General features: G+C 35.3%; 1 protein-coding gene across 1 annotated transcript; it reads right to left on the reverse strand.

Annotated features, from left to right (window-relative positions):
• Window positions 1-12,740: 12,740 nt before the first annotated feature.
• On the reverse strand, window positions 12,741-13,676 carry LOC306639004 (olfactory receptor 4C15-like; the record flags this gene model as incomplete). The annotated part of the gene is made up of 1 exon (XM_079102449.1): window positions 12,741-13,676. The coding sequence occupies one exon, from the start codon at window positions 13,674-13,676 to the stop codon at window positions 12,741-12,743; it is 936 nt and encodes a 311-aa protein (XP_078958575.1).
• Window positions 13,677-18,935: the final 5,259 nt, after the last annotated feature.

An 18,935-nucleotide genomic window follows, 5' to 3' on the forward strand; every position in this document is an offset into this window, starting at 1 on the left:
ACTACAACATGACCCACTCTGATCAGGTGTAACTGAAGATAAATGTGTCAAATTGATGAGACTTTCTTGTCAGGCAGAGTTGTTCATTTATAACTTACCTGCTCATGTCCCAGGGTTATTATGAGGGTCAAATTTGAAAGTATGGAAATGCTGCTTATGATGATGGGCCTTTACCAATTGCACTTATTATGTGCTCACTTAAAGAGGCCAGACTCCTTGCTTGCAGAAAGCTACTCCAGGAACCATCCAGATAACTAATTGAACTCTTGACATCACAATCCACAGAGACACTGCTTCAGAGAATGATGTGTCCTCACCTGTGGGTATAACCAAACTCTATTGGTGAAATAGCATATGTGTATGTCCACATAAACTTTTCCACATATATATGTACCTATATATGTATAGGCACATATATCTGTGTGTATATATATATATATATATATATATATATAATTTTATTAGTTCTTTTTACTGATCCATGAAAGTAGAATTCATTTTGATAGAACTATAAAAGCATGGAATATGTCTTATATTAATTAATACCCCATTCTTATAGATGTACATGATGGTGGGATTCATTATGATGTATTCACATAAGAACATAGAAAATTAATTTGGAATCATTCCACCATGTGTGTGTGTGTGTGTGTAGAGAGAAAAATCACTGAATAATGGGTTTTATATGAGAATTAAAAAACAAACTGAGTTTCATGACTCCCATTTAGAATAAGCAGAAACAACTTAAAATTCTTACAATTCACTAATATGTATTTCTGTAAATTAATATTTATTTATTTGCTTACCTTAAAATAATCATTTCCATTTTGTTCAAAGGTTATTCTTGACCAACATCTGTACTTTGAACTCCATCACATTAACAAGAAAACACCAAAAGAAAAAAAGCACTGAAATCTCATTGGATCAGTAGGAAACCACTGATTACAGAATAAAGAATAGCAATACATCATCCAGCAGTGTACATCTTAGCCTAGGACAAAGCAGGAAAGACAAAGAAAGGACATGAGTGAGTGAGAGCATCAACAGCAGACTTGCGTAGACCTGAGTTCAAATCCTTATCCCTCTATTTGTTCTATGACATGCATCAGGTTACTCAAAATCCTTCGATTTCTGTAAGCCTCAGGTTATACTTCCATTTATTGTTTAGTAAGAATGTCTATCAATATGCTTCTTATAAAATTCAGATAGGTCATAAACATAAAAACATGGATGTTCATTAGCAGTGAAGAAATAATATTTGTAAATGCACTGCACTTTTGAAGGTCCCTAGTAGTCCCTGCATATGATATTGTGGACTCAGACCCACCTGGATCTATGTCTCCTTCAGATGCATCATTGTGCAAAGAAAATCAAATAGAGTAGGAAGTTGAAGACAGGGCCCTAAAAAAATCTAATATTTACATAAATCTCATCTCTCTGCTTTCTTTTTCTGAGTGGTCTAAAAGCAATATCATTGCCTAATTAAAATGTTGAATGTAAACAAATCAATCGCTTCTTTTCCAGATGAAAGTAATTCCCTATATTAGTATTAAAATTGACAATGGAAACTTGTGCCCCTTGGATTATGATAACAATGTTTAGGATTTTAAAACATTTAAATGGAATTATCTTAAATGAAAGTCATTGTCATGAATTGACATTAAAAAGACCATCATGGTAAAATTAGTGAAATATGAATAAAATCTGGTATTTACTTAGACTAATGCATCTATGTTCATTTCATACATCAACAAGACGACGATGTCTACTCCAGTTCAGACATTGGATACCAGGCTCAGAAGGCACAGATCTAATTTTACTTAGTATTGTAGAAGACATATATAGGCACATCATCCAATCAGGTTAACACACTTGTTAAAACATATCAAAACCAAACTATAGGTAAGCTATATGTCAAACTAATGTAAACAAACCAAGTATGCCTAAGTGATTCTGCCCAGCAACAAGTCTGAGACAAAGGACTAGCACACAGCATGAGGTGAGGCAGCACGGGCAAGCTCACGTCACAGCTTGCTGGGAAGCTTGGTGAGTGAGGCCTTCCCTCAGCTTGTAGCTCAACCTCAGCAACTGCAAAAGGCCTTCATTCCATGGCAAGTCTTTACCATTTCCTCAGTTTCTCTATCCAGACTGTTTGGCTTATTTAGACCATGGTGTCAGCGACTACTGTCAGATAAGCTAGAGGAATGTTCCCTACATTCATCCTCAAAGTTGTTCTTGGTCACAGTGACTATAAGCTAACTAAAATATGTGGCCTCCTGGGCAATTTTTTCTGAGTTCTGAATACCCTATTACTTCATTCAGCTCATAGCAAAACTTTTAAAGCAAAGCTTTAGTCCTTGTGTTGATAAAAGAGATCTAGACCTCCATTTGTATTCACACATTTTCTTAACAAGGCTACTGTTCAGATCTAGGCTAATATCCATATAAAGTTGAGAGTTGACTTATCAATCTTCATGAAAACTTATTTGTCTTTGTGAGAGAAGTACTGGGATATTAATTCATCAGAATTATCTCTAAAATCTGTACCTCATCTATAGCCAGTCACAGTTGAAGCCAGTCACAGGTAGACTGTTTATATAATTAGGTTGTTTAAAGACTACATATCAGGTAGAGAAGTCATCTTTTATTGTTTTCTGTGGAGCATTTTCATGTTGAAGTGATGTCTCTGAAGTTACTTGGTACCATTTACTTCATGCTAATTACTCGCAGTCCTGCATTATTTATCTAGCTGCCTATTTTACTGACTTCTAATGATTTTCTCAAAGATTCTTAAATAATGATTACAGACACAAATCTGATGACTAGATTACAAAGAAAGCAATGATTCCTTTCAGTTTTATGTTAAATCAATTACAGAACAAATATAGAACTATGCACCTTCTAAATGAGTCTTACATTGAAATTGGTCATAATTACTGCACTCCTGAAGAGTGAAGTCCTTTGACATTGTCCATTTCCCAGCTCTTCAAACAGGGCTAACATAAGGGAGGACGGACTGTAGAATGAAAAATGTAAAATTAAGTCAATTAAGTATAATGAAAGAGATTCACATTCTAATTCTGGTTCTTACAAATGCACATAAATCCAGAGTTTGACCCTTGTTTGAGATCAGTGCATAATGTGAGTCTTCAGAGATTAGTCTCAAGCCCAACCCACCACTCAATAGTGGTCAGTTAACTAGTCTCTTGAGATTCATGTGTGAAAAAGAAATAATAAAAATTCTGCCATTTTAGGATTGCTGATCCATATCAGCAAAACATACAGATGATTTGGCTGTGTGCTATGAGCAAATGAAATGCTTGCTTTCATGATGATATTTAGTATTGGCTTTCTATGAGGCTGCTTTCATTGTTCAAAAATATTAATTCCATTTATTTATTTACCTATATTATAGCTGTATAAGTGTTTTAAAACATGAAGTTGCTTTGCTGAGTAATTGAAATTATATATGCACTATGGATCACACAGTTTTTCTTATGGTGAATAACTATCTAGTTATGACCAGTCTCAAAAACTTTAATAAATTTAAAAATTAAATTAGTAAAATACATACCTTCTTTAATACATGGGGCTCAGAGTGAGAGGAAATAAGAATAAAATAGGTCTTTGGATTCGAACAAATTGGTGATCCTGAGATATGAAAATCAAAAGAGCAAGGACATTTGAGATTTTGGAAATAAAATTAAAGATTAATGGAAATGAGAAAGAAAATTCTTTCTGAAACAAACTGAAGATCAATATAAATAACTTGTTAGCCAAATTTCAGTCACAGTAGAAAAACTTTGAAAAATAAATTTTCCTACTAGTTTGAGGTCATAAAAACCAACATATGAAATTGGGATATGTTTTTGTGGGCACTGTTCACTCTTCTTTTCACTTTTCCATTCTCTTTCTTCTTTCCTCCTATCATATTAGAAGGAAAGTAGGGCCAGGCATGGTGGCACACTCCTGTAAGTGTGGCATGAGGCAGGAAGATCACAATTTCAAAGTCAGACTCAGAGAAATTAAGGTGCTAAGCACCTCAGTGAGACCCTGCTGCTTAATAAAATACAAAATAAGGCAGACCATGTGGCTCAGTATTTGAGGTCCACTGAGTTCAATCTTTGTTACCAAAAAAAAAAAAAAAAAAAAAAAAGAAAGAAAGAGTAAGTAGTCACTTTAAAAATACTATATTTTATAAATATAATGCAATGATTACTCTGGTTGTTGAGGTAGTCACCATGGCCTTCCGAGCCTTTAACCTCATGCTACCATCTTGCTTTCCACCTGCCTCCCAGAACTTCTGTTCATCTGTGCTTCAGCCACACCCAACACATTCTGTTCCTCATAAACACACCTGGTAATGTTCCTTACCTCACAGGGTCTAATAACCCTTCTTTTGCTGTGATACTTTGCTAAAATCTCCACTTTCCATTTTTAACTAATGACAATAAGCAGCAGTAAGTAAAGATTATAGCAATAAATGAAAATAGCATTGCTTTAGCAAATGTTACTAATTACCCCTGTCAAACAATGGTCTTGCTGATAAATTTCCACTGTTAAATGTGTGTACATGTGTGTGTATAGATTGAAACATATAATCTTCTAAGTATATCCTTCTTCATTATTGCATCAAAAGTTTTCATTCATTTGATTTACCATATCTTATAAGGCAAGTTGATGTTGTTTTACTTTGTGTCCTTCAAACTAAATTGGTGGATAGAGTTAGCAGAGAGTGGTCAGAAAAAAATTCCACAACAGGAAAATTCCACTAGCATGACTACACGTTTGTTATACAATTCCTGGTCAGCTACAATGTGTTCACTTTGTCCTAATGATGTTTAGACCCTAATATAAATCCCTGTGGATTTTTCAAAGAGAAACCAATTAATCTTACTGACTTTTTGCCATATCTGATCTGAGAAAGAAAACCAACATTGTACCCTTCTCTTTTGTACCTAACATGAAAGATTTGGGAAATAAATAGAAGATTTAGACTTTTGTTCACAGCACACAATAGGCATTTTATTACTGTGAGTGGGCTAGGGGAAACTGACATATTTTTCTCTAAGCATATTTAACCCAGAAGCTAAATGACAACCTGAGATTAGCCAAATTTAACTGTGGGAATGACATGTAAGATGTGTCTATATTTGAATGATCACTTTATTAAAAATTGTTCTCATAGAATTATTTTCACTGGGTGCAAAGACTCACAAAAATTAAAATCATTGAGAAAATTGAAATGTAATATTTTCAAACAATCTTTTACCCTCTGGTCCCAGTAGACTCTTTCAGCAGTAGACTGCTTGACTAGAGTTCACAAGGTTTGATCACCAGTTCTGCATAAAGTAATAATAATACATATTTTTAAAGGTTTTCACTTTAAATAGAGTATATTTGTATCCTGAAGACTTCAGGAATTTTGTTAACACTCATATTTTTTAAACGGTGATTGACGTCAATGTCCACCAGTTTGACAGGAAGTTTTTCTATCTACTTTTTTATTGATTACTAGGTTTGCATAAGAATCAAATGTATTTCTCTTTAATTCACATATCAGGATATTGAATTGCCAACTCAGAGTAGATGACTGATGCGAAAGTGAAAGAATCATCTTCGACCCCAAGAAAACTGCAATTTTTATAGAATTGGCATTTGACTTCAAAGAAAGTGAGCAGCCCATAATATTTTGGTCTACTATCATTTTTTATTTCTTTACTTTTTACACTTTTTATTGTAAAGCCTAATATTTTATTTTTTTCATTGGAAACCACCACCAATCTCTTCCACAATTTCCTTAAGACATTTTTCGCTTCCTTTTTCCTCAAAGTATAAATCAGAGAATTGAGGAAGGGAGTTAAGGTAGTGTAAAATATGACCACCTTCTTTTCAAAGGGAAAGACAGAAGGAGGTCTTGCATATGTAAATATGCTTGGGATAAAGAACAAAACCACAACAGCAATGTGAGACCCACAGGTGGACAGAGCTTTCCTTCACCCTTCAGAACCAATGGTTCTTAAAGAGAAATAAATGACACCATAGGAGACAATCGACAAGAGAAAATTATCAGACAGATCCACTGTTGGCAACCACAGAAAGTCCAAAGATGTGGGTGTCAGTGCAGGCCAGTAGTGCAGGTCCAGAGGTCTCAATCCATAGATGGCCAATGATATTGCTCTGGGCCCAAGTGAGGCAGCACATCATGGGGTGAGGGACTAGAAAAGGTAAGGTGCTCTCCTTGTAGCAGCAAGGAAGCAGAGAGCATCAGGGAAGGACCCCAAGGAAGATGCACCTTCCACTGAACACCCCCAGTGTCCCAATTTCTACAGACCTACCCAATTTGCATATGCTTACCACCCAGTCATTAACACTAGGATCTACTGATTATTTGAGCTCTCATGATCCAATCAGTTCTCATTCCTGCATCAATACAGGGGCTTTGGATGTGGACACCTCATATCCAAATCTTAACAGTTTACTTCATTGGCATTGGACCAGGGTCATACTGTGCCACAAGGTAGATGCTGGCTGGACAGCAGAGCAATATTTCTTGTAAAGGAAGATGCAGAGACTTTATGTTTCCAATGCAATAAGCCCATGCCTGACCCCACAAAATGGCTCCCCACAGAAGCTCTTCAATTGTAAGGACTGAAACTCAGGGCACTTCTCACACACTAGCCTTCTATGCAGCTCTCGGATCAGCTACGTTCTGACTCACTTTCTGTTCTGTAGATGTTTCTATACCAGCATTGTTCTTTATCTCTTTTCCTTCCCCTTTTTTGACACCACTGTCCCCTGCCTGGCTCCAGATCTGCCACCACAGTATTGTTGCTAGTGCATACTTTCTCCCTTTGTTAGGATGAACACAACCTCCTATTGTGAGGGTTTCAAGCCACATCCAGCATGGATAAGGGAAGGGTTAACTGCCAGAGTACAGTGGTGCCAGTGACAAATCAATTAATTGCTGATAAACTTATCTAATCAATAGACACAGAAGAGCCAATATTCTTTTCAATTGGAAGGGGGTGCAATGGATTGAGCCATACCAGAAATGACCAACAACATGAAGTAGCCCACATCTCCTTTATTTATAGTTGCATAGGTAAAGGGGCCAATACTGGGAGAGGCTTCTTCTGTGAGGAACAGAATGGGGTGGAGTTAAGGAAACCATTTTCTTAGGGAACTAGCATATTCCCAGGCAGTAATCCACTCCCATACAGGGCCACCTACTCCCCAGCAGTCTGGAAGAGCTTCTCAGTTCCTGAGAGTCAGACCTCTGTATCCCATAGAGCAGCCAAATATGATTCTGCTAGGCATGGATTGCTCCCCACATATTCCCCATTTAATATTTTTTAAGAGGCAAATAATGGGCAGTTATTTTGAGGTTCTGGATTTTGGTTCTGAAACCTGCTTTGAGGTCCCAGATTGTGATTCTGAGGGTATGAAAACCTACTATCATGATACAAAAAAAGAATTAGTAGTAAACATATCATTCCAATAATGTTCCATTCAATTAAGGAAATATTTGATCAGCTAGAGATGCAGAGTCCCTGAGATCAATTTTGCTTTTTTGAATATCCTCCATGTGATGATCTAATTTTATAAGATCCAGGTTATTATTATTGCTGGGTCAAATGTCCATTAGATGATTCTTCATCATCTCTTAGTCCCATTGGGAAGTATAATATTTAGTTGGAACAACACAGACATTGCTTACAGTCATTATGGTATTTAAGCATTTGTTTAAATTGGAGAACAAAAAGCTCATCATTGATATTTGTAATAGTACATATTAAAGCATTTAATTTGAGCTCAATCATTTTATTATTACTTATCTTTCAGGGTCCATAGCATATTAACAGAAGGAATTATGCCCCTAGATATATGAATGTGAGAACATATAGAAACCAAAAAGAATACATTAAAATATATAGGACCCAAATTATCATCAAATAAGAAGTATCTGTTAGAATATGTATGTGAATTATTATTCATCTTTCTAGTGCAATATCAATCAATTCTTTGGATTCAAATTTGGTCTTTATTACATGGTTACCAGCAGTGCAATGTAGTATCCCAATAACAGGAAATAGTACAAATTCCACGGAGTTTCAAAAATCAGAATGATTCTATATCTAATCTTATTTTGTGTTCTGAAAATTGTTTTAAATAATTCCATTATTTGCCTAGTTTCTTGGATCTTCCATTGTATTAAAAATTTAGATTAAACATGGTTGCTTGTAAATTCTTTGAAAGAAGTGAAAGTGGCAATGTTGCCACATTAGGCCTTGCTGGTTTTGAATCTTCTAGAGGTAGATATTTTGATATAGTTGTCTTTTGTCAATTGTTGAAGATCAATCCAAAAACATATCCACCACCTTTAGAAATTTTATGTAGTATTGGCAAGACATTCGTATATTTTCAACTTTTATGGAAGGTGCCAGATTCTATTGCAGAACAAGGAAGGCAGTAAGATATTGGTGGATATTTCATAGAAGTGAGTGTCTTTTTTTTTTTATTGTAAACAAATGGGATACATGTTGTTTGTCTGTACATGGGTTAAAGGCATACCATTTGTATAATCATAAATTTACATATGGTAATGTTGTTTGATTCATTCTATTATTTTTCCCTTCCCCCCCACCCCTCCCACCCTTCTTTTCCCTCTAAACAGTCCTTTCTTCCTCCATTCTTGCCCCCCTCCCTAACCCTAACCCTAACCCTAACACTAACTCCTCCCACCCTCCCCCTTATGTGTCATCATCCACTTATCAGCGAGATCATTCGTCCTTTAGTTTTTGAGATTGGCTTATCTCACTTAGCATGATGGTCTCCAATTTCATCCATTTGCCTGCAAATGCCATAATTTTATCATTCTTTATGGCAGAGTAATATTCCATTGTATATATATACCACAGTTTCTTTATCCACTCATCAATTGAAGGACATCTAGGTTGGTTCCACAATCTGGCTATTGTGAATTGGGCAGCTATGAACATTGATGTGGCTGTATCTCTGTAGTATGCTGATTTTAAGTCCTTTGGGTATAGACCAAGGAGTGGGATAGCTGGGTCAAATGGTGGTTCCATTCCAAGTTTTCTAAGGAATCTCCACACTGCTTTCCAGAGTGGCTACACTAATTTTTAGACTCTAAATATACAAAATTACAACAGACCGACACCAAGGCACATTATAATGAAAATACCTAACATACAAAATAAAGACAGAATTTTAAAGGCTACAAGAGAAAAGAATCAAATTACACTCAGGGGGAAACCAATACGGATATCAGCAGATTTTTTAATCCAGACCCTAAAAGCTAGAAGGGCCTGGAACAACATTTTTCAAGCCCTGAAAGAAAATGGATGCCATCCAAGAATCTTATACCCAGCAAAACTTACCTTCAAATTTGATGATGAAATAAAATCCTTCCATGATAAACAAAAGCTAAAAGAATTTACAAAAAGAAAGCCAGCATTACAGAACATTCTCAGCAAAATATTCCATGAGGAAAAGATGAAAAACAAAGAAGCAAATCAGCAATGGGAGGAACTATCCTAAAGGAATTGTCAAATAAAGGAAGAACCAAGTCGTGTCAAAATAAATAAATAAATAAATAAAATGAGCCAAATGACCGGGAATACAAATCATATCTCAATAATAACCCTGAATATTAATGGCCTTTTAAAATCATGTTATTTTAAATTATACTTCAAAATTGCAATGAAACTAATTCTTTTGGAAAACATATTAGTAAAAATTTTATATTTATAAATATGTTTGTTCTTTATACTAACAATCTTAATCCTTCCTACACTTACCAGGCAATCATTCAAACTAGGATCTACTGATTGTTTCAGCTCTCGCAATCCAACCAGTTATCATCCCTGCATCAGTAAAGAAGCTTTGGGTGTGGACACCTCATATCCAAATCATAACATTTTGCTTGTGGCATTCATTTGCTCAGGGCCATACTGTGCCACAAGGTAGATGCTGGCTGGGACAGCAGAGCAATATTTCCTGTAACCTCCAGGGAAAATGAAGATGCAGGGACTTTATGTTTCTCAAAGCATCAAGCTCAGGCCTGACCCCACAAGATGGCTCCCCACAGAAGCTCTTCATTTGTAAGTGCTGAAACTCAGAACACTTCTCACACACCTGCCTGCTATGTAGCTCTCAGATCAGCTAAGTTCAGACTTCATCTGTTGTGCAGATTTTTCTATAACAATATTGTTCTTTATCTCATTTGTTTCCCTTTCCCCTTTTGTCAGGACTCTCCCCTGCCCGGCTCCAGATCTGCCAGGACTGGATTGGTTCAGTGTATACTTTCTCCCTCTGTTCTAATAACCAGAACCTCTGACTATCTCCAAGTATCTCACTGTCCAATACTGAACCTCACTTCTTTGTCACCCACCTTCCTGAATAGATGCTCTCCAGCTGATTTATGTTTGAATACTGAAGGAGCTGAGAGTGCTACCAAGTCCTATTCTGCCCTCTTGACCTCCACCCAAAATACCACCATTGGATAGGTGTAATTAAAATATTACAGTGAGAAAGGCAGAAAGGTTAGGGAGAGGTGGAAGAAGTCAGTGTCAAAAGGAAAAATGCCATTTTGAGCAACAGCAAGAAAGGAAGAATAGCAGGGGATTAGATAAGGAAAAACCCACAGTCCAAAAATAAGCCAATTCATGATAGGATAGACAGTAATTGGGAGGCAGAACCATTGCAAGATTTGCAGCAGAATGGTCATTTTTATCTGATTTATTATATGGCAAATAAAATTCCTGAATCAGTTAAGTTATAAACCAGCTCTCCATAAACATGTCAGATATCAAAGTGCACTAATTCCCATAGTTTATTTTGACTTGGCTTTTCTAACTATATTACTGATACAAGCCAAACTTACATTAACAAAACAGTTTTAATGCCAAAGATAAATACATTGAAATGAGTTGTCACCATGACTGTGCAAAAATCAATATAGAAAATAAAATGTAAAAACAACGATTGTATCAGGATTCTGTAAAATTCTGGTAAGCAGACTTGTAAAACCAAAAAAATAAAAAATGTTGGTTAGATGTGTTTTGGTATTTATTTCTTGAATGAATATTACATCTTATTTACTAATGTATATCATTATCTAAAGCTATAATAAGAGTTTGGGAGTAAAAATGATAAAATATGTTTGTATATGATGGATCAGAAATAAATCTGTGGTGGCCACTCCAATCTGTCCTGAAAAATGTTTTCTTTTATGCTGTTTCAAATATTAGATTCACAGGTCCATAAATTGATTGACCCAATGATATCAGTTCCTTGTTTCTCAAGCTGCATCTTAAAACTACATGAACTGTTTAATGAAAAGAACTGTGTGAAAAGACAGGACATGAAGCTACCCCTGTTATGAGAATGGACAGTTTATGGAGAAGAAAGGGAACAGTGAAGAACAGGTACATTCGCATGCCTAAAGCTTTGTGACACACCTGGTCTCCTACCATCCCCACACTTTGTCCAATTGGTATTTCAGACCAAATCTTAATACCTTGAGTGCTTACCCCCAAAAACAATGAAATTCAATCTATATTTGGCCATGTCTGTTCTAGAAGAAAACTAGTATATGTACTCTTCTACTTTGGGCCTTACGTGGATGAATAAGAAAATGACAGAAAAGTTCAGTATTTTTGCCCATGATATTCAATAGGTATTTTATTAGTGTTGATAGGCTAGGGGAAAATTGAAATGTTTTTTGTAAATCTATTTATTCCAGCAGCCATTTGGCAACCTGAAATTAGTCACCTTAACAATGGGAAGGGCAAATAAGAAGTGTCTAAATTTGAATGATCTCTTTATTGGTAATTGCTCAAATAGAGTTATTTTCAATTGCCAGCACAAAATCACAAAACTTCAAATCACTGAGTAAATTGAGATATAATCTTCTGAGACTTCCTTTTACTCTCTTGTGCCTCTAGCTTTATTCCTTCTTTGATGCTGGAGAGGAATCAACTCTTCACATCTGCAGCTGGTCTTGGTTTTGTTGACAATGCAGCATCCCAAGAATTCCCCTTGATTGTGCTGGAATAGGACATACTCATGGTTGACTCCCTCATGGAATCTGCCTCCTCTTCTCCTCCTGAGCCTGGTGGAACACATAGTAGGCAGCCCTGGGCCACTCAGGGCTTATCTATCAAGAAATTCATGAGGCTACACCAATTCTGTCAAAATGGTAATGGCCCCAGCTTAAATGATGGAGTCACGTGATGCAGAATTCCTACAGTAGAAGTTCTAATGTTGTTCTTCTCTGTGCTCTTCCTGAATTCACCTTGTATTTATTCAGAATCACTGAGCTCACCATCCTAAAGAAATATTATTTTTCACTTCAAATAATTTGAGTAAACTTCCTGATCGTCATATCAAAAATGTTTATTTTGCCTCCTCATGTTTTTGGAAATCATAAAGTTATTGTCATACATTCTGACAAGCAATGTCTCTCTCCATTCTATTTTTTTTTTTTATTAGCTTCCAGGTAAGTCTAAAAGCCAACTATCTTTAATTAACATATCTGGATACTGATGTTTCACCTCAAACTAGACACCTGCTATAAAAATAAAAACATCATCTTTGACAGCCCAAATACTTTTGTTCTACAGAAGTGTATTACCTCTTAGTACTGAACATAAAGTTTTGTTTAGGGCCATTTTGATTACTTTGCTCTTTATACTATTTTTTAATCTAATATTTTATTTTTCATCAGAAACTAATGCCAATCTCTTCCACGTTTTTCCTATAGCACTTTTCACTTCCTTATTTCTAAATGTATAAATCAAAGGATTGAGCAAGGGAGTGAGGATGGTATAAAACATTTCCACCACTTTGTCAAAAGGGAAGACAGAAGGAGGCCGTGCATTTATAAATATGCATGGTACAAAGAACAAAACCACAACAGCAATGTGAGACCCACAGGTGGACAGAGCTTTCCTCCTCCCTCCAGCACTGTGTGTCCTCAGGGAGAACAAGATGACACCATAGGAAACAAGCAACAAGCAGAAGATTATAATGCACATAAATCCACTAGTAGCAACCATCAAAAGACCTAGGATGTGAGTATCAGTGCAGGCCAGCTCCAGTAATGGGTACAAGTCACACATGAAATGATCGATGACATTAGGGCCACAAAAGGGCAGCTGGCAAGTGAAGAGGACCAGTATAATGGAATGCAAGAAGCCCCCTATCCAGGCCACCCCCATCAGAATGCCACAGAACCTGCAGTTCATGATGGAAGAGTAGTGCAAGGGCTTGCAAATGGCCACATAGCGGTCATAGGCCATGGCTGTGAGGATAATCATCTCTGCTCCCCCAAAAATGTGTTCAGCAAAAAGTTGAATCATGCATCCTGTGTAAGAGATGGTTTTCCTCTTATACAGTGAATCCACAATCATTTTTGGTGTGATAGCAGAGGAAAAACAGGCCTCCAGGAATGATAAGCATGCCAAGAAGAAGTGCATGGGGGAGCCCAGCAGTGCAGGACTACAAACAATGGTCACTACAATTAACATGTTACCCCCAATAGTTGCCAAGTAGACCAACAAAAATACAGCAAATACTATTTTCTGTACAGTAGGATTCTGTGAGAACCCCAAAAGGACAAATTCAGTTATGAAGCTTTGGTTATGCATGATTTCCACAAAAAGGGCAAACATACTACAATTTTTGAAGTTTGTAATTATGATAAAGATTTGCTTCAGACTAGTTTATAGTTTTAGAGTCACCAACTATTTTGTCATTCAAACACAAATTTGAACATTTATTGACAATACGAACTAGTCATCAGTCAGAACTCAAGATACAGTATTCATTACCTTTGAATTATTAGAGCTTCTATAAAGATGAATAAAATCATCCATATATGGTTTTAAAAAAGAATAATAGATTTTAATCTCCAAAGACAGCTTTGATGATTTGCTAGTGACTTCCCTAAGTGGATCATTGGGAAGCATTCTTTACTTCAGTCCCATAATGAGGAGAGGAGGACTGTAGCTGTATTATGCATTTCTGCCATGGTCACAGGAGGAGGTAGGGGTGACCAGCAAGTCATCTCTGAGTTGGAGACCCTCATTCTGCAAGAAGAAATTATATGTAAAATAAGCAAAAGTTTTAAAGCATGGCTACTCCTCAAAACTTCCTTTAAATTTTTTTTTTTTTTTTTTTTTTTTTTTTTTTTTTTTTTTTTTTTTTTTATGTTTCAGCTTCTTCTTTTTCAAAATGAAGTATCTGTGAGAAAGTACCAAGTGACAGACAACACACAAAACTGCACTAAACGTTAAGTTTTTTCTTTTTAATTACCTAATGGTCATTAGAAGAGAATTTCATGAAAACAATAATGCCTACCTCTGAATGTTGAAATAGTGAATAAGTGAAATAAAGAAAGGGGAGCATTTATACAAGACTCACTGCCCAGCGAACCCTGTAGGGTTTATATCCTTATTTCATTTACAGAAAATTCATGCTTCAGGAGGTTAAGTTCAGGCAAACACCAGATGTTTGCTCTAGGATGTTACACACAACATCTGTCACCACACCCAAGTCCTTTCCACTGGATCCCTCAGGAAAGGAGTAGGGATTTCTCTTTTCTATCAAGGCCCTCAGGGTTGGGGATATCTTTCTAGGGTTTTCATCCACCTGAATCATTAAAGCTTCTGATTCTTTGTTCATTAGTGAAGGAGCATCTTAATCGAGGAAGTATAAAATGATGATGAATGAGAAGATGATGACCAATCGCTCATGTATACAAATAGGCAACTGCCATAGACCAGAGTCTTCAGACTCTATTAGTCATTTTTCAATACTTTACACAATGTGACTGGGTCTGATCAAGTGAAACTACCCAATATATTCTTATTTAGCTTACACATTCATCTCCCAAGTTCATGTTGAGGATCATATTTGGAAGCTTGAAAATGTTGCTTATGATAATAGGCTCTTACTAATTATAGTTATTAAGTACTCCAGGAAAAGCCAGTTGAGTTTTCCACCGAAAACATTTCTATGAGTCATCCAGTTACTAAATAAGGTTACTTAAAACAGTTAAAATTCTGTAACCCTCAGTTAACACTTCTATGTGAGTTTAGTTAGAATGTCTATCAATAGGACTCCTGTGGTGATCAGACTAGACCCTACATGTGGGAACCTTGCTGCAGACAGGGACCAGGGGAGGGTGAGATGTGGTGAGAACTGCCACAGCCCCTGACCCAGAGCACAAATGGCAGCATGCTTATTCCTAAATCCCACCTCGCATGACCAAGCCTGATAAGTATGTTACTCATCCAATCTATTTTATGATGAAAAAATATATTCTTCAATGAGTAGCAAAGAAGAAATAACCTGTTAAATTATACAACACATTTAAATATAATTGACAGAACTTGAGTACATCATTGTGGCCCTCAGCCCCACATGCATTCATTCCTGTCTCAGATACATTCATTGTGAAAAGAAACCAAGTGGAGCAAAGGGTAAAAGGAAGACAGGTTTGATGTTAATCTAATAATTAAATGAATCTTGCCCTTTCACTTACTTTTTTAAGGGTATTTTAAAAATAATTTAATTTTAAATTTTAAATATTCAATAAATATAAAAGAAGTAACCTCTTGTTTTATCAATTAAAGACATTTGCCAAAAATGGTGTCAGAACGTTGACAGTGGAGAATATAGTGAGCTGATGGTGTTGCTCACAAAGTGTATCCTTTTAATTTTTTTGAAAAGTAATTGTCTTAAAAGCAACTGATTATTTTGGATTGAATTCTAGAACAAAAAATAATAGTAGAAAAATTAGTCAAATATAATCTAATGTTTAGTAAAGAGTAAGTTAGTAGCCATTATCATTTCATATAACTGATAAATATTTCTATGCTAATTAATGGTGACAACATTAGAGGAAGGTGAGTAGTACACAGGATGTTTACGATGTTATCAATTTTCTGTTTACCTGGACTTACTTTAACAAAATGTTGATTTTAAAATTCTTTCAGTGTTTGGTATTGGAAAACCATCAATTCCAGGGAAGTATTTGGGAGTCATGTGTCACTGAAGAAACCAGCATTGACACTTCCAGGAGTCTAAAACAGAGAAAGACTTCAACTACCTGACACCAAAGAGTTAGTTGCTTATAAATAACATGTTTTTTTAAGTATAAATTAAAAGGATGAGACAGAAAATTGGTAGCAGCAGTTTTTTAAGCACTGCCTATATACACAAAGAAAGATGAGGTTGAATCACTCTAAAAACTTATCCTTATAAAATCACAGTATTTTGTTATACCTCTTAAGATAGCAATGAAACAGCCTCACTCATTTAATTCTTTTGTAAAACATATTTGTAAATAATTTAAGAATCGTGAATATGTTAGTAATTTTATACTAGTATCCTCAACCCTAAATGATTATTCTGAAAGTGAAATGAGGAGAGGAAGCTTTACAGTGGAAGATGGTACAGTGTGTGTGTGTGTGTGATGGAGAAAAGGGAGACATATCTAAAATATTCAATTACAGAAAGATGTTTATGTAAATCAAATGGTTACATATTAACCATTTGATAACACCATAGGATGTATCAAATGTGTTTAAAAATAGGTGGAGCACTTTTACAGTATGTTAAATAAGAAAAACAAGAATATTTCTAATAGCTTGTTTGCATTAATAAGTTAAATATAATATATCTGGAAGAAAACAAAAATGATAAAAATAATTTTTAAAAAACTCTTAAATTGCAATATATCTGGTTATGGTTTTAACAACTTTAGAACTGATCATAAATTTAAACATACAATACCAAATTTTCCACCATCTGGAGTTCAGCAAAAGAAGGTGAAATTAAGGGAGATTGACATGTGTAGGAGGAAATAACTGGTTAAAATAACACAGAATTTATATCAAAAATTTTTAACTATTGTTAAGTTTCCATAAAAAGTCATACCATGCACAAAACCCTCCCTGTCCTTATGCATTAATTTTGATATCGATTTTAAACAGATTGTCCTACAAGCAGCAGCTTATTCTGACTATTTTTCTCCTTGGACACTCTGTGGTCTTTCCTTTCTTTATTGCTATACTATTGAATACAGTGGAGCTGTACCTGAGATTTCTCAGGGCCTCCTGGCAGCACAGACTGTGTGGACACTGAGCCATCTCCAGAGCAGTGACCTTGGGAAGTTTACCTCACTGTGTCCCACTACCCATATTGACCACTATTTCCTTCTCTGCCCACATTGCCCACTGTTTCCTTCTCTGCCCACATTGCCCACTGTTTGCTTTCCACTCTTTTTAGCAATGGAACTAACTCTATAACCAATTGTTCTGAAAATAATAGAATTTCTGTTTCAACTTAAAGTACATGTAACATTTACTACTGGAAAAGGGGTTAGTAGTGAAGTTTTCATTATGAGTAGTGTTTTGTAACTATAATCAAGCTGTAAATTTCAAATGCAGGTACATATACATAAACCTGCATATCAGTCACATTTTATCCATTTTACTAAGTAAATATTGATATTGCAAATTAAGAAAATGAATTAAAATCCTGTCTGTAATTACATTTTATGTTAAATTACTTAATCATGTTTTGATTCAGAATTTTTATTCACCTATAAAATATTTATTCCTTCTCTATCTAGCTAAGCATATTCATTTTGTGGGCATTGAGACATATGTTATATGTTCTTTTCAGATTTCAGTGCCCTTTCTGTCTTCAAGATATCCCCAAATATTTCATTATTTATACACTTAATATTTCTGGAATTTGAAGGGAAGCCATTTCTTTGTTTCCACATTTGACCTTTCTTATGGGTGCATGAACCCTCTTATATCAGTAATTTAGCTTATTTTAAAAAAGAGACTAAGTCTTGTCAACTAGTACCAAAGCAGTTCAGAAATTCAGGCTCTTAGATTTTCCTGAACAATTCTGAGGAGGGAAACTAAAGCATTTTTTTTTTTTTTTTTTTTTTTTTAGGTTTAGAAAACATTTACTGTTTTTGTTTTCATCCAATCGCAAAAAAATACAAAAATTTTTAAAGAAAAACATAAAATTCTTTGCTTTATTACAAACACATCAGGACCATGTAGGGATGGCCTTTTTGCATATGCTTGGACAATTTGATATATATTGCTGCAGATGAGTAAGACCTACCTTACTAAGGATTTGAGTCAGATCATATGTTAAGTTTCATGCATTAATTTATATCTATTTGTGTTGTAGGCAGCTTTCTATGGCTGAGCAGTAAGTGAAAAAATGTTTGTGCTGACACATAATGTATTCCACTTTCCAGTCATATGCAAAGATGAAAATATTGTCCTGCTTTTTCAAAAGTCAAAAACTCTGTCTTAAGAACATCTCTTTAAGCCCCATTCTAAGGCATTCTTACCACATTTTAAGCCAGTTTTTCTTTTTGTCATCATTGTTTCTACTGCTAGGGATTTACAACCCCTAATGCACTAAAGGAAAATTAAATGGTCATTGTTAGAAGACTGGACTCTGTGGCTTGAGTCCTTCTTTCTTATATTTAATATTCTTTCCTGTGCTACTTGTGAGTTTGTAGTTGCAGAAATAGCAAAGGCTACATTCTACATCAATAATTGTGAATGACGCAGCAGTACTTGGATTTACCATGGTTCAAATTCATTGTATTATATACAGCCTCAGAAAAATTCCACTTTTTGATCTTAAACCTGAAGATGGGGAGAACATTAGAGGATAAATGATAAATGAAACTTTATTTGGAACAAAAAATTGCTGCAGGAGATCAAGGACAAAAATATGAAGTTGTAACCTGTATAAATTATTTGACTTTATCTTGAAGATGAAAATCTAAACGGTAGGTCTACTTTTATTATACTTGAAGGAAGAGATTCTCCCCACCACCATATCCTGACTGAAAGAAATAT

This window comes from Sciurus vulgaris (assembly GCF_902686455.1).
Source record: "Sciurus vulgaris genome assembly, chromosome: 11".
In the NCBI taxonomy this organism is placed as follows: Eukaryota; Metazoa; Chordata; class Mammalia; order Rodentia; family Sciuridae; genus Sciurus; species Sciurus vulgaris.